This window comes from Apteryx mantelli, chromosome 4, assembly GCF_036417845.1.
Source record: "Apteryx mantelli isolate bAptMan1 chromosome 4, bAptMan1.hap1, whole genome shotgun sequence".
NCBI classification, from domain to species: domain Eukaryota; kingdom Metazoa; phylum Chordata; class Aves; order Apterygiformes; family Apterygidae; genus Apteryx; species Apteryx mantelli.
In genome coordinates, this window is record NC_089981.1 from 57,727,148 (window position 1) to 57,749,234 (window position 22,087).

Consider the following 22,087-nt stretch of genomic DNA (forward strand, 5'->3'; position numbering starts at 1 on the left):
TTTAGGTAGTGTCTGTTTTAACTTGTAGAATATTTTACTCTGACACTATATATTTGCATCAACTTATGTAAACTGGAATATAGAGTATTAAAAAAATATTAGATAAGTAGGCACTGTTAAGAATTCCTGCACTGTAATGCAAGAAATGTTACAGTTATCATCCTGGGCTATAGTCGCATCAAAATTAAGCTAGTAATCTTTGATATAATTGCTAAACTTACAAAAAATCGGAATATGATAGACGGCCAAATTTAATTTTTAACTGTTCAAATCTATCACATAAAGAGGAAAAAAAAATAGTAACTTCAAAACTGGCTAACAAACCAATAATACAGAAGAACAATGTAAACCAAATACAATATATACAATATTGTTACAGCAGTACAGGCAGCTAAGCACATCAATATCATGGACAAATGCCATTCCTTCTAGTAATAGCATGTGAATATCAAGACAACACTCAAGACAAAGTAGATTTTCCATAGTGTTATGAGTAACTACACGATAATCCATCAGCAACGCTTTCAAACAGAAAAGGAGTCCTGTGATATTTTCATGAAAGTGATTTTTTTTTCCTTACAACAGCAACATTTGCTATACCATTCTTCTATTTCAATTATGCCCTAACTTAAAAAAAAAAAAAAAGACAAAGTCATTCCAGTAACTTTTTTTGACTCAATCTCCGAGACATAAATTTTCATGAAAAAATTTATTATACTAGGTGAACTTTAATTTAGAAAAATACACCTACAACAATACCATTTCATGTTTATAAATTTTTACCCAATGACTTTAAATTATGTCAGATCAACGCGTATATAAAATATACACATCACCTCCCTAATTAAGCTGTAAGTGAAGTTACTCCAGAAAATGTTTTCATCTCCTGAATAGTAACTGGAGAGAGAAATTCCTTGGGGCAGAGAAGAGATTTTTGTTCTGCATTTGTAAAGGAGAGAGAATACTGGAATCCTAGTGGATGACCAGAGTTCCTATGTGCTAAGTCAAGACACAAGAGCCTTCAGGAAATAGAAGGAAATCAGCCTGCTGATAAAACATACTCCATCTCACTTCACTCACAATGTGAGCAAACCCTCAACTGCAACATACTCTCAAATCAACTGTACAAAATGGTTTTAGCAACACTTGTTGCATGAATTTATAAGAACTTAGACCTGCCAAACTTTCTGCTATGCACTAAAGTATTTAGTCTCCTTTAGCTAGGACTAGAGTGGAATTATCAAGCACAATCTGAGAACAGGTTATTATAAAATTCTGCTACTGTAAAGAAGAAAAATTGTTTTTAATATTTAAAAGAGACTTGCTTATCTCCTCTCCCCATAAAAATTTATAGACTTTAAAACTACACCAACAGTCACTCTTAAAATATATGATCATAACCACAGTAAAAACAAAAACCAAAAAAACTTAGACTTCTACAGAAAACATGGTTATAGAAAGCTACTTTAAAAATGAAAGTGTCTTCTATGTTAAAAGAAATGTATTCTTTTTCACATCTAAGATACTGAAGCAGACTAAAACCTAAAAGTTTCCCCAGTCTTCAGGTTTCATAAAACAATATTCAGCACAGGTCCAGAGTAATAAACAAAACAAAACAAAACAAAACCTTCTCCATATTCTATTCGCCCCTCTAGAAAAATCCCTGAGGTTACACAAAATTTCTTGAGGCTCCAACTTCAAAGTTGGTGACTTTGCCCAAATCATTAACCAAGGAGTGTAGGGATCAAACAGCAGAGCATAGTAGTTTCAAATACTTCATTCAAGCATCCTCCTTCCACTTCCATTTTCTTGTTTCTTGCCTATAAATCATCACAGCCTATAAATCCAGGCAAACTTTGTGAATTTCAGAGTTGGCCACAGCAAAATTATAACCGTGATGAACAAGAAGGAAAGTGCAAAGGATATTAAAACAGCAAGAAAATCATAACGTAACTCTAGAAAAAATGAAAAGTAAGAAAAATTTATCTAATGTAATGCCACACTGCAAAGGCACATGTAATGCAACACCTGTGAAACGACAGCGATAACTTAATAATTATTACATTTGTACAGACATATCTTCCATGACATGGCTGTTGCAAGTTCTTTCCCTTTTAATAGAGAATACTGTGGATAATGATTGAAACACAATTTAAGAACTCAGAGAAAACAGACTGAGCTGACGATGCAGCTATTTTATCCCATGAATATCTGTTCAAATGGGCCAGAATTTTAAGTCTTCAGAAACTGCTCCTTTCATCTCCTGCCTGCCCATGCAGGGTGTAGAAAAACTTTGCAAGAAATCTGAAAAATCACATCCATATCACCAAAGCAGCAGCAATAGTATATGCTATAACAGCAATCAGTGAGAGGTACCAGAGAAGCCACAATCAATGCTGGTGAAAGAGCTAAACAAGGCAAGGCTCTTGAAACACCCAGTCTAGAAAAAAATCCCTCTCCTCCTCAACACTCTGCTCATATACACCGCCTTAGCATCTAGTTGCAAGATTATATGCAACTGTTTCCACAGCCTTTCCATGTATAAAAGAGATGCAATTAACAACCAAAAATCAAAAATCTGAAGTCTTCCAGCTACTTGACTTTGAAATTTCATCCTTACAATTTGGGCTTGGGGAGGGCAGGGAGGATTGGTTGCATTTTTCTTTATTCTTTATTACAATAATAATTCTTTATTACAATAATAAACCATATAAGGGAATCCAATCTGAAAAGGGCTGAAGACCATAAGAAACATGAATGAAAATATAACCACAATCTTGTATGAATTAGCAGAGAGTATGGTTGGCATGAAGGTGACAGCAACACGTCCAGAGAGCTACAACTGTGAGATTTTTTAAATTCTATCTGGAAAGACAGAAGAGAGATGGACTCCACAATCCAAGATGGCCCTCTCCACACCTATATTCTCATGATTGACTTGAATTAGCTGCCCCAAAGACCTCTCAGTTCCCTTCAATCTCGAAGCACCCCAAGAATGGCCTATGAAGGATGAGGGTCTAACCACCATCCAGACATATAAATTCGGTTAATTTCTTTTCACAATGTCTGGCACAGAGTGTATCAAGACAAAACAGAATAGGTAGAGTTAAGCTTTACTTCTTTTCCCTACATTTTCAGAAAGTCAGAAGCTTTACACAAGGTAAAAAGTTTAATAATCCCTAATAACTCCTGTTACATGCACTCCCTTAGGCAGATTTATACTTCTCTCCAGTCTTGTGTCATGTACAACAGGGTAATTTTTATCTAGCTATGCAGTGTGAAATGGCCAGATATGATGGTTTTTAAATGCTGTTCACAATTTTCAAGTGCTTACAGTTGACATTTTTTTTTCCTGTTTAATTTTTAATAATTTTGTTTTTAAATGAGGGAAGTTCTGCACTGAGGAAAACAGGCTCTATGGAAAAAATGGACTTCTTTCCCCATTATAGACATTTTATTACAGCAAACATTCTGACTGTTCCTCACCACTAATAGTATTACTATTAAAAAAAGTCTTAGGATTTTGTAGTTAAAAACTTGTAAAATATTATGAGGAATAAATACTTTTCAAAGATTCCACTAAAAATATAGCAACTCACAACTACCTTTTAAGCTATCAGAGGCAGGGTCTTGCAAAGAAAAAGGTCTGCCATCAATACCTACAGGTTCATGAGAGGGAGTCAGCATGACAGAATTAACAGCTTTCAGCTGTAAAATCACTAATTCCAGTAATACAGTACATTAAACATGCCATTTGAGATATATGCCAACTTAAACTACCACATATGGCATATCTATCTAATTATCACAGTTTGTGTTTTCATATGCAGAGCTGTTCTAGTTTTTAAACAATGTGTCAAAATGCACCGTTTTATCTGAAAACATGATAAGACTGAGAAACAATTTAGGCAGAAAAAGCTATCTTTTATAATATCAGTAGGTCAATACTGTATTTTTAACATGCTGTAAACTTAAAACTGCTAAGGGACGAAAAAACAACAACAACAAAAGAAGAAAACACCCAAACTAGCATCAGAGCAAGTCTTTCCTTATTTAATAATGCTTTGGGGGGGGGGGGGTTATTTTTTTTTTTTTCAGTAAAAACAAGTTAAGATGCAAATTGACTTCTAATACTAAGAATAAATATTTCAAAGTTAGTATTTTAAATTTTTAGCTTTCCCTTCAAGTCTTTAATTTGCCTATTAACATATTAAGTCTTTACTGAGGATGGACAAATAAAACAATGAAGTTAGTCATTCTTCCAGTTTTGCATCTGTGATTTTAAAAAGTATTGTGAAGTAGCATTTGTGCAGACATCAGTTGCAGTGAAGACAGACTTCGCTTGTGTTCGTTCTTCATGTGCAATTTGACCTCACTGAACACAATCGCTATTGCACAATCATACATTCTAATTGCAGTTCAATACAAATCATGCGCTGAATATTTGATTTCAGACTCCCCAGCTGGTGCTCGGTGTCACTTCAGCTGTTCAGAGGGATTTTTTTTTTTTAATGTTTCTTTGCGTAAATAAGCAAAGATCTCACACATAATTAGCATGGAACAGTACATAGTCTTAATCTCTCCTTTTGCAACATGTAAACAGTACCATGTATTTTTATGCAATGAAATCAAGATGTGTACGGAAACCAAACAGAAACATCTCAGTAATCAAATAGTTATTTCACAACCATTCCAAATACTTGGGTTCTGTTTGGGAATACAAAATGAAGGTAAATATACCCCAATCAGTCATCAACTGTGTTTTTGACCAGGTTTCCCTCAGTCCTCATGAGCTGTGGGAGGTTTTTTTGATTACTGATTTCAACAGAAAGCAGACAATATCAGTGTCTTATTCTAAAAGCACATATTAAAGTAAAATAAGAACATGTGAGAATTTACTTAAGAAGCACTGCCACGTGCTTTCTTTCCTGTTTGTTTTTAAAGGACCATCAAGTCCTTGCATCTGCAATTACCTTTACAGAAGGTTACTACTGAGCTCAGAGCTAAACACATGCAAAATTAATGTTCAATTTCTTTGTTGAATCAATTAACTGAAAGATGTTAGAATCTGAACACTAAACCTGAAACTTTTTTTTTTAATCTTTATTTTCAATAAATAAATTAGAGCAAGTGAAGGGAGAAATTTTTGCAAAGAGAACAGTCTTGTTTAAGCAACTGGGTTATCCAGAGGATGGCAAAACCCAAAATATTCCAACTTTTTTCCTCACTGCAAACAGAATGGTATATATATTCAGTTTTTTCCATACTTCATGATACTTCAGTCTCCTCCCCAATAAAAAATACAGTTTGTTTAAAAATTAAATCAAAACATTCTATTTAACTATAACTAAAAATAGCAGAATTTGACTTTAAGAGTCCTGTTTTGGTTAAGTCAAAATGCCAGTATTTCCTTAAATTTTATTTAAAAAAAAGTTTACCTGTACTTTTTAACATTTCAGATTAGAAACTTAAGAATAGACTCCCTCCCAATAATTGTTTACATATTTTAGACAATTCAGTCAGATTCATATTTCTTTGTGAATTCTGATTTTTGGCTATCAAAACTAACAGTGAAAGTAGTATGTTGAAACAAAAAAAAATATAATGTTTCTAACAAAAACAGTGACTTACAAACTGAAACAGATCCTATAAAATGTTTATTTTGAAAAGGATTTGTAACTGAATTTCAATTAGATTTAAGGCTTCTCTTTTAAAATAGATCTTTTGGCAAGATTAGCATACATTAACATAAAAACAATATTTTTCTACACAGAATTACTTAAATGATTGAACAGATTTACAAATATATTAAAAAGCCAACTTATCATATAAAAAATGCATAATTATTCTTTTAGGATCAGAAAACCCAGCCACATGCTTTAAGTAAAGCCAAAGAACACCAGTAAAGACAGTTACAAGAACAGTATTAGTTATATACAGTGCATTTTTATGATTTGTCCTGCTATTGGCATTAGTAAAGGGTCAAATTTCTGCATTAAAAATTGAAAGGAAGTTTTAAAAGAACAATTAATTTTTATTGCAAAGACATACTGAAGTAAGAGAGAGGGTATAAAACTGTTACCCTATGAAAGAGGGAACACGCACATTTGGCAAGCTCATACCAACAACCTGTACTATAAACCTATTTTTGATAAACATCTGATTATAACTGGAAAAATACTGAAGGCATCCTACATGATCCTCCCCAAGGCACATGAGTTATTCTTGTATTCTTTTACTTGACAATATTAAAATTGAATATAGGAAGAAAGATATTCCCAAATACATACTCAAACAGCTCTATCCATCCGAGATACCTTCAGTTAAAATTGTTTGTAAATCTAGAAAGTGGTGAGAACATATCTTTCCTCAAACAGACAAAAGCAGCAATAACGTTAACTTCCATAGATGAGCATCAGGAAAAAAACATTTGCTAGACAAAAGAAAGTGCTTAAAAAGCAACAAGTCTTTCACCAAAAGATCTAAACAATCTTGAACTTTCCTAAGGAACCTCTTGTAGGATTTTTTTAATACACACTGCTATTTGTCTCTCCCTATATGAAAAACGCACCAAACTGGGGCTATATAGATTGGATGCATATTTCAACTATGTAAATTCAGTACTTACCTGAATTTAATGTTTGCATACAGAAACTGCCGGTAATTTTAGTCTTCGCTCACTTTCCTGGAAGGCAGTGGCAAACAAGAAATAAATTCTCACTTTGCCCTTATCCTCGTAAGACACAAGAAATGGAACTTGAACTCCTTTTTGCTGAAATCAATAGAACGGCAGCAGCAGAAAGATGTAAGAACCATATCTTGTAGTCATACCCTACACCAATAAAGAGTCTGGACAAATTTAGGAAATGCTTAACTTTGGTGGAATATTTGGTCACAAGCAACATAGCAGGAAGCAAAGTTTCAGATTTTTGATTAGTTCCAGAAAGTCTTCACCTTTGCGAAGTTCTACTTACCGCACAATCTGCATTCATTGGATTGAGAGTGATGGATACATTTTACTGGCAAAATTTCCATTTTGAATGAAAAATATAAAGAATATGTTAAAAAAGAAAAAAGAAAAAAAAGGTACATTAAACTGCTCAAGAAATAAACTGCAGATTTTCCAGTGTTTAGAACATGCTGAACTACAACTTTAAGATTCAAAGTTTAAAGTTTTAGACAAAAACCTGAAGTTCTTAAAAATAACTTTAATATTAAAAATTGAAATATTTGATCAGACTGAATCAGATCCTTTCTCACAAATACAGCAGTATACACAAAATAATTTTCTGACAAAATATATCTTTCTAAGGATATTCAGCATTTCTGAAACGGTCTGTCCAGCAAGATTCCTCAATTTCCCCTGTGGAAGGGGCAACTGCAGGGGGATATCCCACAGCCTGAAGTAGATGACACCACAAGCTATTTCTACCCAGAGTATCTACACCAAACTTGATTACTTTTTTATCCCATCCAAGAAGAAAAACTATCCTTTTCTTCTAAGGAAGGGAAAAGGAAATTGGGGAAATTATAACCCCCTCAGAAGGAAGCATTTAAATGCTATGTGAAAACTGCTACACTCTGAAGGGGATTAACATAACAGAACCTGTTTAAAGCTGAGTGAAACTTTAAAAATGAGTGAAGCTTCAGTATGGAGAGATAAAGTCTACTCAAACATCCAAAGGTATCTTGGTCTTTCCCTCTAGAAGGTCACCTGTGTGGATTCCAGAACACCTGTTGATCTGAATCCACATCATTGCTGTCACATGGATCTGTTCCTTTACATATTGGGACCAGCTCACATAAAATATGCCATTGTTCTCTCTTGATTTGCCAATAAACTGTATTACAATTCAGTAGATACATACTAACAGCAATTTTTTTCCTCAGTTCGCATTCCAAAATTACACATCTTTCTAGATCTACTTTGTGCACTACAAATATGAAATTTACATTAGTTCCTGAGACACTCTTAAAAACATGTGTGTGGACTTGAATATCAGAGTAATTATGAGCTTATCTGGATCCCCCAAGTAAGCATGCAATATGAAAACCTCATCATAAAAAAGATGCTACTAATATATACCAATATATAAAATACCCTACCTGCCCCTCAGACCCTTAAACCCTACAGAACCCGTAGTTCTGTCTTCATCAAATCTTTGGCAGGGAAAAAAGATCCAAGTTAAGATACTGCCACACTCAACTACAGAAAGCATTATGAACACCTGTTCTCATCTCCTGTGCAAGAACAACATTTCACAGAAAAAAAAAAAAAAATCCTGCATAACCTCAAGAGCCTGTTTAACTGTATACATATTTTTAGGAAAAGGTCATTAAATTTTAACTGAAAGACCAGCAATACCACAACCCTTAGTAAATTATTGCCATCACTTTCAAAAGTTTGCACTGGGAGAAATAAGGCACCCAAATGAGGGCTGGCCATTCTGGTAAAAAGCCAAGTACTTTAAAGATAAATACATAAACAAATAATAAAAAGGTCAATGATCTTCAGACAGCCATTATAAAGCTGCCAAAATCCATAACCATGTAGTTATTTACAAAAGAAAATCTACAAAAAAAGAATTTTGCACAAGATAAAACCTTACAAGTTCCTGGGCTACCCAACAAGGAAAGCACAGTAGTCATCTAGGCACACTAACAAATTATTCCATCAAAAAGGACAAATAAATGGATAAACAACTACAGAATTATTTTTATTTCAAGCATGTGCATATGTGTTGAAGAAAAGAGAAATCTCAAGGGACTTATTTTATAATTAAAACTAACTGTATTTTGTGCCCATCTTACCTGTGGCATCCTCCAAATCAGAAAGTGCTACACTACCGAAGTGTGAAGAACAGAACAGGAAATACTTCTCTACATCAAAAACCACATGTTTTTAAAAAGTAAGAACTATCAAAATTCTGAGTTTAACTCACTGGAGAAGATGCTAATATAGAAACAGAACAATAATTAGTTACTAATCAACAAGCTACCATTTTAAAAACAAAAATCAACTAGGTATAAATATATTATTCCATTAAAATGCTGACCTTGCTACCCCCTATATACTGTATGTCTCTTCAAGACTAGAAGGTTGTAAGAAAAATCTGCATAGACTTTTTTAAGGCACAGGAAGCATAAGGGATGAAAATATAGCCACCCATTATACTGAATCTCTCATCAAAAATATACAAGTCTAATCCTCTGAGGCTAATGTCATTACATGTTAATTTCTACATATACTTAAAAATATTCTCTTTAACACCCTAACTGATTTAAAATCTGCCTGAGGAACTCCTTGCTTTCTTCTTCTAAACAGAAGTTATTCAGGAAAAGAACTTATGATGAACTCAAGTAAAATGAAGAGTTGCCCACCATGCAAGGTATCTTCCCTTTTTAAAGACCCTTTCCTGCCAAATCCTAAGTGTTTATCACATACGTTTGATCCCATCTTTGTTCCAACTATTTGGAATCAATTCATCATAAAAAAGTATTTTATCTATTAAATGCATCATGTTGGCACATACTAGAACAGCTAATCCTAGCAGTAGATGCATACAGAGCTAGAATGCAGCTTATGAAATTTTTATTATTGTTAAAAGCAGTGCAAATACTAGATGAGCACTTGGCATTATTACCAACCTAAATAAAAATTTATATTCCTGAAGAAAATCTTTCTGAAATTGACACTTTTTTTTTTTTGAGCATTTCCCCATGCTAGAAATTATACACTGGTTGAGGCAGAGTAATTCAACAACTAGTAGACATGAAAGTGTGCTACACTGCACAGTAAGACTCAGAAGTTAGGAACTGATACAATTATAAGGAGTTCCTTGGGAATCCAATTTTTACTTTAGATTGACAGTGTCGCCAAGCGTCCATCTAATACAATAAGTAAAAGACATACAAAGTGTGCATACACACATGCAAGATGGAAAACAAACCCCATACACATACTTTGTCCAACTTCCCATTACAATAAATCAGCAACTTATTTTTATAAAGCTTTAAGGTAGCCAGTAGCAGCATTTTGTTGCAGACCTTTGAAAATCAGCACAGACAGAATGCCAGAAGAGCCTTTTCGTTCCACAGAATTTCTCTTCATATCCAGGTCAAAAAACTGCTAAATAACACTCTGTGTGTGTGTGTGTGTGTGTGTGTGTGTGCGCGCGCGCGTGTTCGTTCCTCAGGAAAACTGTTGACAGACTGTCAGTGTACAACCAAACATGAATATTCCATAATTCCAGCTCAATGCTGCTGCCAAAACAGTAACCGCCGCAGCACCTGAATTGCTGCTACTACTACACACTGTTCTAGATACACTCAGGAAATGTCAGATTACAGATGGGGACAAAATGTAAACCTCAACTAGACCAAGCTCCAGCTAGGCATACAGCATATAGCCCAGCTGGCCTTCTCTCCTTGCCCTTCCCTCCAAGCCACTCACTGCCCTACTCTTTGGTAACTACACAACCTGATAGAGTTTAATTCTATATGCATTCTGGATGCTCAGTGTAGCCAACTGAATGGACACATGTCATTTCCTACTTTTCCCGTGCATGATTTTATATAAATATTTTCAACATATGTTATAAAGACTCCATAGCTATATTCAGTTAAATATTTGTATTTTCTCACCTACGGTTTGAAAAGCAGAGTTTAGAACACATTAGGAAGACGTTAAATTGCTGCTGCCTCTGATTATCTGATTCTCTAGAGAGAATTTTTCCCCCATATTGTAAAGAATGAATCTTTCAAAAGAACTGAAGTCACTATTTGAAAATAAAATAAAATACATGTACATACAAATCTTCCCAGAGCTTTGGAGGTGCATACTATGGTTCTTGAGTCAAGCAAACAGGTGCCACTCTATGAAGTGGGGGAAAATAGTACAAATGTGTGAAGCTCTTTATGTGGGAAATTACAAGAGAGTTAAATGGCACTGAGCAAGGCACAAAAAAAGTGCTTTTAAAATAGAAACAAGGGAACATGCAGAGAACCTCAGTATCTAATTTAATTAATGATTGAGAATGCAAAGGCTCCAACTGGTGAAACATTAGCAGCAGCCATGAATTTCACTGTAGTTCTGTATAACAAGTAATCTTACCTGAGTGATTCTCAAAAAAATGTCAACACATCGATTGTATTTTTCATCTGATCCTGTCAATGCTGAGATGACAGGCCCTGCAGGATGCAGTGAGAGATCAATGATGAAAAACAGATGTTTAGTCTTTTCACAATCAAAACCTACAAGACCAGGCAAATATGAAATTTCATCTGAGATTTAGGCTTCCTTATATCTAACAAACCCTAGTTTTACATAATCACTTTTACATAAACTGACAGCTATATTCCTTCCTCATTTAGAAGGGACTAAAACACTGGACCCTCAGATTATTTTTATTACCAACATAAAACTTTAAACCTGGTCCCTAACAAGCGGACACTGTTCTTCCAAGAGCTATCTGGTCACATAGCTAGGTATTTATATCAGCTACTTTATACATCAACGTATGTACTCCGTGGCCTTTCCTGAAGGAGGCCTAATTTTGTCCACCAATTACACAGAATACTTAAACCTTACATAAACCCAAGCGCAATTCAGAAGTCAAGTCAAGAAGAGCAAGGCACAGATATACTGCACACAACTAGTTCAAGTGAGGAGCAATAAATTCATATTCAAAAGTTAAAAAGGCATGTTAGCATGTACAGTTGGGAGCTGCCTGACTTCCACATACTTACTTCCAAATATTGTCTTAAACTAGCATTTCAATCAGACCAGTTATATACTTCCAAATGGAGTTTAGTGCTTTAAAATAATCAACAAGAACAGAACATTTCATATGAGGTAATTGCCAATCAGATGCAATCACAATTAATGATCAAATATGTTATAGAAAAAACAAGTTGATATCAAGTATGAAATAGTAAAAACAAGCTAATATGGGGGGAAATTTAGATAGCTGACATTTTATTAACTATTAGAAATATTTAATATTTCTAATAAAAATTAGTGGAAGTTTAAAATGAAAAGTATCTTGACAACCATTTATTTTCTTAATGAAAATATAAGCAATGTAATTAACCCCTATAATGCTATGAATAATCACAATTTGTAATGTGGATACCTCAGAAATCAACATAAAAATAGAACAGAATAGAAGCTTACAAAACAGTAATGTAACATTTAAAAAAATCTCTAGGCTAAATTTTGTTTAGATGCTTCCTTTGGGGGATGGAAAGACAGAATGGCCCTGAATATCAAGAAGAATATAAGCAACTTGATAAGTTTCCTAAAGCTGTGCCATGCAAGCAAGAAGATAGTACTATCTCTACAGTTAAGTAAATTAAACAGACTTGCACACACACAGAACACGCATTTATTCTGCCAAATAAATGAATTCCACTTTTGCCCATTTCCATGTTACTACGTATCTTTAAAAAAGATCACAAGACTGAGCTAATCAGCACAAGCATCTAACGTACCTCATTACAGAGCTTACTACAGAACACTAAAAATTCATACAAAACACAAACGTAAAAGGATTGTTCAAAGTGAAACAGAAGTATAAGTAATTTTCTGTTAAGCATTTAACTTCATTTGCTCTCCTCCCATTCCATCTGCTTGAACAATAAGTCCATTTTCATTTACAGACAACTATATTTGTTGTCAGAATAAACACAAATATTTTTTGGTAAGTCCATTATAATAGTGACATTTAGAAATCATGTTTATCAGCTTCATTACTTCACAGATACATTTGATAAACAGCAAAAATGTATTACAGTTTTAAATTAACGTATATTAAGAATTTTATGTTAGTGTCAAATCCAATCACAAAATCAAAAGGCCTACCTAGAAACATGATCATCAATAAGACTCAGAAAACCAGCCTTTCCATTTCTGGTATGTATTGCGTTTTATACCATGACACTGCAGCCCCTGAGGGTCAGATTAATTAAGATCAACAGCAGCTGCAGTGCAACGTGAGAAGCACACTGCCACGGCTCTTGCCAGTCCAGCCCAATTACCTGCAGCATTCCAACACAGGACAACTGACAACTACCACGCTTCTTTACCAACTCATTAACTCCCACTGGTCTACTGATAAATGTTAAAAACAAACTAACCTCTTTTTAAGGTGGACTGCAATGCTGACTGCACCTGCTGCGAGCTGCAATGATGAATCCCAGAGAGATGTTTGTCAGTCAGATCTCTACAGATGTTGCTTAACTTTATGCTACAGCTGTATCCAAAGATGGAAATGAGAGAACAATCAGGCACAAACCCTCCTCCCAAACCCCTTTATGCTCTATTTCTAATAGCTAGTCTGACAAATTCACTAAAGCAAAGGTTTTCTTTCAACTACTGATCACAGATTAAATTAAACTCTGTGGTCAACTACAGAGAGCAGTATCTTAGCTGATGCAATTAATTAATGAAGAAACAAGATCACTAAGATTCTTTGAAGAAGGTATCACATTATAGATTACATCCATTTCTAAAAAAGTGAATGCACCTTTTACTGCACAAGTGAGAAGAGAAAAAACAATTAAGAGATTCAGACTTTTCCTGATTATAAAGTATTAGATTTAAGACCCATATTATGAAGAACATCCATTAAAACTTTAATCTTTCTGCAAAATATCACTAAACTATTATATGGAAATTTTAAACTCTGTGACAACAGAAATATTTACATTTGTCAGTTTATATAACCTTATGTTATTTTTCTTTTAAAAAAAAAAAAATAAATAAATCAGAATGCATAAGTCCAGAAAACAGATATTCTCAATGAATATTCACTTATAGAGATCTCAACTTTATCAAAAAGCAAATAAATAATATTGTTATTAGAAGTGTCTTCATCTACATATAAGCTTTCTAATCTGTTGAGCATCACTTTTTTTTCCTCCGATTACATTGAAAATCACAAGAACAAAGTCGAAAATGATGGAATACAGCATTTCCTTGTGATGACTACAGCCATGTTGATTTTGTTCTTTATTTTGTCAAACAAGCACATATATAGTTAGACTGTATCAGTTATTAAAATCAAACTAACCATTCCCACTATAGCACAAGTTGTTTTAAACCTTTCTTACACAAGAGAAAGACAATACTTTCTTGCAAATCAAAGCCTTTTACTAGGTAAAAGTTTACTCAGTCATTCACATAAATAAGTTCCTATCTGTAGAAGAAATCGGTGCAAAATTTCTACTGAAATTTCTGTTTAAAATTGCTCTAAACCTTCCAAATGAGAAGTTGCTAAGTAATAATACACTAGGTGAATTAGATATGTAACAATCTCAAGATGATACTCAGTATGTATTCAGTGGCAGCTTCCTTTTAAATGTAAAGTATTAAGGATCTACTAGCTAACAAGCTAACTTTTTTTTTTAATTCTGTTCCAGTAACTAGGCAACTGACAACTGTCCAACTGAGAATTACCTCTCTGAACAGCTGGCAATCAACACTTGGGGTTTCTCTTTTTTTTTTTTAACTAGTAAAAAGACCAAAAAATACAGCTATTTTATAAACCTACACAGTTCTAAAGATTCTACCTCAGAAATCTCTACTCACACAAGTAGTCATTTCCCCAGTTCCATTATCCCCAAAGTTACTCCTATAAGTAAATGTTTACATGACAATCTGAAAAGCTTAGCTTTACATGTATGAAGTCCTTAGTTAGCTATTGGCAACACTTGAGAAAAAAATCAAAAGTATCAAGAGTGAGATGCATTTATGTATGACAAACCATCTTCAAGAAACCATGACAACAGAGAGCTAATTTTTTCTAACTCCATTATTTTCACTTCTACAACTCAAAAAGTAGTATTTCACTTCAACATTATTTCAAGTGTTGATTTTTAAAACACTGATTCCTCTTCCCATGAGACTTTGGATTATTTTTAAGAGTTAGAAAACAATATGTGACAGTTCCTTTATTATATAAAGGGAAAAATAATGGTGAGCCAAGCTTGATATATTATACCTTCACCTTACCTTCAGAGTTTAATATGAGCAATGAAGCTAGAAAGTGGATTTATTAATTTTAAATCCCCGTACAGTTGTGTTATTATATAATCAATGTATTTGAAAGGTTTTTAAGAGTCAGAACAAGATACTTTTCAAAAGGACACCTGCACAAAGATTAAGTAGATGGTCTTCCGTAATTCATGAATGCTTCAGAAAAAAATCTGATATTTAACTCAAGAAAAACATCTCAAATACAAGCCACTTGGTAAAAATATAGCACAGCCACACAATGCTTCATACACTTTCTGTATGGGGCAGAGGAGGAAACTCCCCCCTTTTGTATTCTCCAAACATTTAAATGATTTCTGATTAGAAATCTATTATAAAAACAAAACCACTAGTCTTTTGTTAAAAGCAGTAAAACCTTATCCCCATTTAATTATGTGTTTATTAATCTCTGTTCTTAATATGACCTAATTTAAGTACACATATGACTTCATATTCCAATAAATTGAAAAACACTGACCGAGCTCAAATTCACTCAAGCACCAAGTTCAGACCAGGCAAGATCCTGTTGCAAGATAAACAACATGATGCGATGTAACATAATTTTGCGTGCGTGCATGTGAGTGAGAGAGACAGAGACACAGAGACAGCACACGCAGGAAAGCATTCGCAATGGAAAAAATACATATACCCAGAGTAGTTCTCAGTCCAGTGCTCACTATAATTCAGAATGGAGAAACAGTAAGACAATGAGAGCTTAATACAACAAAGGTACATTAACCACTGACTCTTACTATATTATTTGAAATAAAACCATAAATAAAAAATAGCTTCACAAAATGGCCAATTTCCTTATGACACTCACTTCATTAATATTAAAAGTAGCATGCTATGTCCGTATTTAAATTTTGGACCAGAACCTACTTTCCAATATACACTCTAAACTTCTCTGCAGAAAAGATCGGCTCCTATTATTTTAAATGTAGGGCATATTTTGCCAGTTTAACTTCAGTTCCATTCATCTAGAGGGACAAGCCTGAACAGAAAAGAATCCGGAATAGACTAAGCAAAATAGCCAAAGTCAAGTAGCAGAAGTTCAGACAATTAGAAAAAGTCAGCTGGTAACCTGAAAAGAAAACAATGAATTGTATACTGAAAAAATAAGACTGTAGTATACTACAATAACATATTTATGTAGTGCTTCCTACTTTGTTAACTAAATGTTCAGTGAAAAACAATGCTTTTTTCCTTCAATTTCCTGTAATTAGAACTGCCATGTAATTCTTCTGTAATTATGTCACCTTTTGATGCACAAAAACAATAATTTCAACAGAAATCAGTCTACATATTGAACCCCTATATCACAGAAAACTATTAGATCACAGAAATTACTCATGATTGCTGCATTACAACCAACTTTCTTCTTTCCAAACAGCAACTTACTCAGACTATGCTAAAACTTGTTGAAATGACAAAAAAGTTTCACAGAACTTCAATGAGAGAATACTCCATAACAAAATGTATATTAAAACCATTTATAATCACAAACAAAGAGTATGGACTAAGTAATTTCTACTCTGAAAATGGAATAATTATTTTAGAAACTTCATTAAAAAAAGCAAGCCATAACTTTATATTTGCTATTTCACAAGCTTTGTATTCCCTAATGCTATATGAGCATGAGGGTCTGGAAGAAACCCAAAAGTCATGAGCTTAGGGAATGCCAGGACCTCAGAAAATTCCACAGGCTCATGGTCAAATGCAAACAGAAAGGCTAACAAGAGCTAGTCACACTAGAATCCGTTTGTCATATTGCTACCTGCTAAAGTGTGGAACAGCTATCATTCAAACTTTCTTAAATCATTAATTTTCTAAATGACACAATATGGCTGCAAATTCAAAACTGCATAAAGTCAAACTGGAACTTCATCTGCACCTGTTACAGTGAAACTGTATGAGTCTTGCTGCCATAGTTATTTATATTATTACTACCATTGATTTTAAAAGGGAATCTGTTCATGTCACAAATATTCTCACTTCTATCATTCCAGCTTGCTAATTTTTATTTTCCAAAGGGTCCTGTGCTGCTACTGCTATATCTTTACCATTTGCTACACAAAAAAATATGTAATTCTGATTTAATCAAAAACCAGAAAACTATGCTAGAGCCCTGAACAAAAGATCTAATCTTTGGAGTGTCCTTTCCAACTGAGTGTAAATAAACTATAGTTAAATGAAAAGGCATGTAATTTGGTATTTGGAATATCCTTCATAAACACCAATTTTCTGTAACATCCTTGCACATCTGATACCACCTCATGTATAATGCAAAAAATCTATTTCATTTTCTTCTATTGACAGTGAATTTAATTTACTATTGCGGCTCTTTTCTCAGATTATGTTATTAATTCTGCAATCAAGCTCTTTTGAATGCTTTTATTTCTTCCAAGAGTTTTCACAATTCTACATCGATTTTTTCCACTCTAACATACCTTTCAAAATAAAGGACCATGTTTTCCAACTTTCTCAAAGGAGAAAGAAAAGTAAAAAAAGAAATTCAAAAAGACAGCAAGCATCAGTTCTTAAACTATATCTCTCAACAGAAAAAAACTACACGCAGCATTTTAACCTGCAACATTTAAGTGTTATAAACCACTTTCATGAAAGAGATGTACAACAGGTGCATTAAAATTTTCATATCAAAAATTGCCATTTTAAATAGAATACACCCTCTCTATTAATAAGAGGTTATCCACCTATGCCTGACACTAAAGTTAGAAAACAGGAAAGCTAAATACTAAAGTGTTCTGCTTACATGCATACCAACTGTCTTCGCTATTTCACAGAATTCAGTCACCTTGTTAAACTAGAACAAATGCAAAGCAGCTCTGCTTTTTCCAACAGAAAAGATTCAGTAGTATGCAGTCAATTCAGTTCTATATCATCAGCTATTCTTCAAAATATCAGGATCAAAATACCAAAAAATTGTTAGCTCTGTTATAAATTTGCATCAATTAAAAAAGTCCTCTAGAACAAAGTTCAATTACGAAATGCTAATTTGTTAGTCTTTAGGAAGAAAAAAAGATTATTCAGTCACAAAAGCTAAAATATTGTATATCATTATTTAAGATCTCAAGAAATCTTATAATGGAGAAATGTGAAATCAGATATTATTCTGATAATCAGTTATATGCAAGTATTAAAAACTTGCTTCTTGCACATATAGTTGTTATAAAATACACTAATTTCTTTATTCATCCAAAATATTTCATTTTTATAATAGAGTTTTCATTCACCATCATGATAAACAATATAAAGAACATCTGAAGAGCATCACTTGTCCTCTTTACTTCACTCCAGAGCCAGTGAACAAAGCAATGAAGCAGAAAGAAGGTACATAATGGATTTAAAGTAAATGGCCCATTCTCTAAGAAAGCAGACTCTCATTTTTACTCATTCTAGCTTAATTGTCATTACAATGTCCGGAAACTTCAAAAGGACAATTATTTTAATGCCAGCTGTCAAGTTGGTTCCATAAAACTACATTTCTTTTAACAAAAAAAAAAAAAAAAAAGGAAGCAATCAGAAAATGATAACAAAAATATTTTCTTGCAGAAACATTGTAAGCATCTTTAACCATATTTTAGTTGTTAGATTACTAGATCCCAGTCCATTCCATACAGAAACTAAGACAGAATATATATATTCACTGTTACACTTCGTAATATACTTTTCTGCTAAATAATGCTTCCAATTGCACTGGATGCTTACTCTTCAATACATGAAACACTCTGACGTGCATATTTCCCTTGGGATTTAAAAATAAGGAAGTGGCTAATTTTTGCACCTACCTGGGTAAAAATCTTTGGATTTAGACAGCTTGATGGTGGCCCCAGTCTCTTTCTGCAACTGAACAATTGTCTGTCCTCCCTTCCCAATTATAGATCCAGCAGCATAACTAGGTATGAGGACCTTTAGAAAATATTGGCCGTCCTCTGAAAAATTGAGATATGCATGGTTAAGTTGGTTTACAAACTTCTATTTTTCCTCCCCAGACCCACAAATAAATAAAACGTTACATTTTTAAACTCGCCAGTAATTCATGCATCCACATCTAACCAGTTGCGTCATTTCGCAAGACGTGTTTGGACTATGTCTTTACCATTTTAAATTATGTACATGTTTATTCTAGAAATTAAAGAATCCACATATATTCCTTAATTCTGTAAAAGAATGAGAACAAAATCTAAGTTATGTATTTCAGAAAGTGGAATTCTTCCAATTCTTCTGATGGTAACCATAGCACACCAAAATGAACAGACCCCTTTAAAAAAAAAAAAAAACCCTGCACAAAAACGTGCCTAGTGACAACTACAACCTTGCTTGAAAATAAAGCAAAAGAAATGCCAAAACTAAGAAGGAATGAATTGTAAATACTGATGGGCTATTTGTTTGTCATTAGCAAACACATGAGAATAGCAATTAGCTATTGCCTGCATTCTTGTTAAGTGAGCAAAACCACTACTCTGCTACCAAATAACCCACCCAAAATGTGGGGTTTTATTCCAAGCATTTCAGCCACTGCCAAGAAAACAACTCAACATGGTGCGGATGGAATCACTTGCCTAAGTAATCCTGATGCATTCCTTTAGCACTTCTTAAGCGACAATAATCTCTTTTAAGCTCATTAATTAAAGGACATTAAGAAGAATTTTTCCCAATTGATCAAAAGCCTAAGTCACTTATTTCAAACACACTTAAAGGGTGAGAGGTAGACAATGCCAATCCTCTACCCACCACTAGTGTTAAAGCATACAGTCAGAACTGGAAATATATATATGTGTTTATATATATATATATTTATATATATATACACACACATACATGCAAAATTGCAAAATGAATGGGGGGGGGAAGGATTCCCAGTCTCAGTCGGTGACTGAACAATTGTCTGTGCTCTCATCCCAGTTCTAAATCCAGCTACGCTGAAGTCCAAGAACCTTCAGTAACTGGCTCGAAAAAGTGCAAGACAGTAAGGGTAGGTTGATTCCCAGACTTCTGTTCTCCCCAGTAATTAAGGCAATGTCCCCCCCTTTTTTTTTTTTAATATCAATCCTTTTATCATGAAATCTATTTTACAAAGTTTTTCTTTTTTGAACAAAAGGAACAGATCCAAGTTCACCTCACTTTTCTTATTCAAGACTATAAGTACCTTAAGCTGCCTATGTGTCACAATAGTGCCTATCCATATTAACGTAACTGGCTGTACAATGTACTATATATAGTTAGACTGCTGCTCTTCATATTGGTCAAATAAATTCACCTCTGCCTCGGTGCATTGTTATGATGATTCCAGTGCAAATGAATAGAGGAGATGCTGGTCCCGTTATAACTCATCTCATGCAGGAAGAGCAGGATGTTAACTAACAAGTCCCTGCACCAGAGATACAACTCCCCCCTCCACCAGCCACCCCTCAGCCCCGACAAGACAAATCAATGCCGTATATACGCTGACAATAGAAGCGAGGCCAAGGAAAAGGAAAACACAGGGCAAGACTGAAAAGCAACTTGTGACCCAGAGGATGTGAAAGGAGGAAAGTGCGTTTACCGTTCTCCTTCCAGCTGCCATTTGTTTTAGCCAATTGTTAAATGGACAAGGAAGATATTTGGGCTGCAGAAGCCCCTTCTTCTCCTGCCTAGTCTCTGTGGGGTCAAGGCTGTGCAGACCCAGCGTGGATATTAAATAAAAAGACTGGTAGATGCTGAAAACCGACGCCATTTTGATGAATGATAACATTAGAGAAACGGGAATGTTTGGGGAGAAGAGGGGGAGGCAGGCAGGTAGGGAAGAAGAGGTGGGTGGGTTGGGCGGGGGGGGGGAGCAGATGACAGAGGATATACCCACCGCCCGTGTTGGTCCTCTTGGTGCTGCCGGCTTCAGGGGGGGCTTCAAGCGGTCTTTTCCGGGAGTCCGGCGGGTCCAGGTCTATGGGAACCCCGGTGTGGGTCCCGTTCTGCTGGATGGGAGCTGCCGCCATCATGTTTGCTGCTGCTCGGAGGAGAATTGTCTCTTCCCTTCTGTGGTGGGGGGGCAGGGAGGGAAGGGGGGGAAGGAGGAGGAGAAGGAGAAGGAGGAGGAGGAGGAGGAGGAGGAAGGGGAGGAGGGGAGGGGGCTCGTCCCGTTCTCTTGTCCTTTTCGAAAACGTAGAGCTAAGCTCAGGATTGTCGAGGATGCTCCGCGCCTTGTTTATCTGGCACCCGGGGGGAGGGAAAGGAAAGGAAAGGAAAGGAGGGAGGGAAACAGGCAGGACTGGGCTGGAGGAGCAGCTGCAGTGCAGTGTCAGGAGGAGATGAGAAGGGAGACAGGGGAATGAGGGGGGCGAGAGAGGGAAGAGAAAGGGGAGAGAGGAGGAGGGGGAAGAGTGAAAGAGTGAGACAGGAGGAGGAGAAGACAGAGTGAGTGGGAGAGGAGAGGAGAAGAGAGGAGGGGAGAGAGTGAGTGGGAGAGGAGAAGAGAGGAGGGGAGAGAGTGAGTGGGAGAGGAGAAGAGAGGAGGGGAGAGAGAATGAGTGAGACAGAGGAGGGAGGGGGGAAAGAGGGAGGGAGCAAGCGATGTAGATGGTGGGCGAGCGAGCGAGTGGGAGAGGATTCACGCTGCCTCTGTGCCCCCTTCAGTCCCTGCCTGCTCTAGTGCCGTGCGTGGCGCTGGCGCGGCGCGGCTGCCCGCTGCTCTCGGTCCCTCATGCTCTCCCTCGCTCACGGGCTTATGCGCACTAGGGTGAAGAGGGGGGGATCCCTGGCTGCGCCGCGCTTCTCCGCTCTCGCCCCAGCACCGCCGCCTCCGCCGGACGCACGGGCAGCTGGCTGGCTGGCTGGCCAGCCGGCCAGGGGCAGGGGGCCGCCGGCCTCGGCTACACCGCAGAAACCCAACAGACAGTAGAGGTTAGCGCCGTGGGAAGGGGGGGCAGTGCGGGGGGGCTGGGGGGGGGGGGAGAAGCCTGGCATAAAAAGAAAGGCGGGGCTTCCTCCGAAGACAGGCGGGAGGTCTGGCCAATCGGGGCGAAAGGCAGTGAGGTTGGCATTGAAGCGCGTAGC

At 35.8% G+C, this 22,087-nt stretch overlaps 1 protein-coding gene across 1 annotated transcript in view; it reads right to left on the reverse strand.

Moving 5' to 3' along the window:
- NOVA1 (NOVA alternative splicing regulator 1) overlaps positions 1–21,478 on the reverse strand; it is a 154,516-nt gene extending 133,038 nt beyond the window's left edge. Inside the window, exons 1-2 of the mRNA XM_067296672.1 lie at positions 20,898–21,478; positions 18,844–18,987 (exon numbers count right to left, since the gene is read on the reverse strand). Coding sequence (XP_067152773.1) covers positions 18,844–18,987; positions 20,898–21,033 — 280 coding nt within the window. The 5' untranslated portion in view covers positions 21,034–21,478. The remainder of the gene's footprint in view (positions 1–18,843; positions 18,988–20,897) is intronic.
- Between the last annotated feature and the right edge of the window lie 609 nt (positions 21,479–22,087).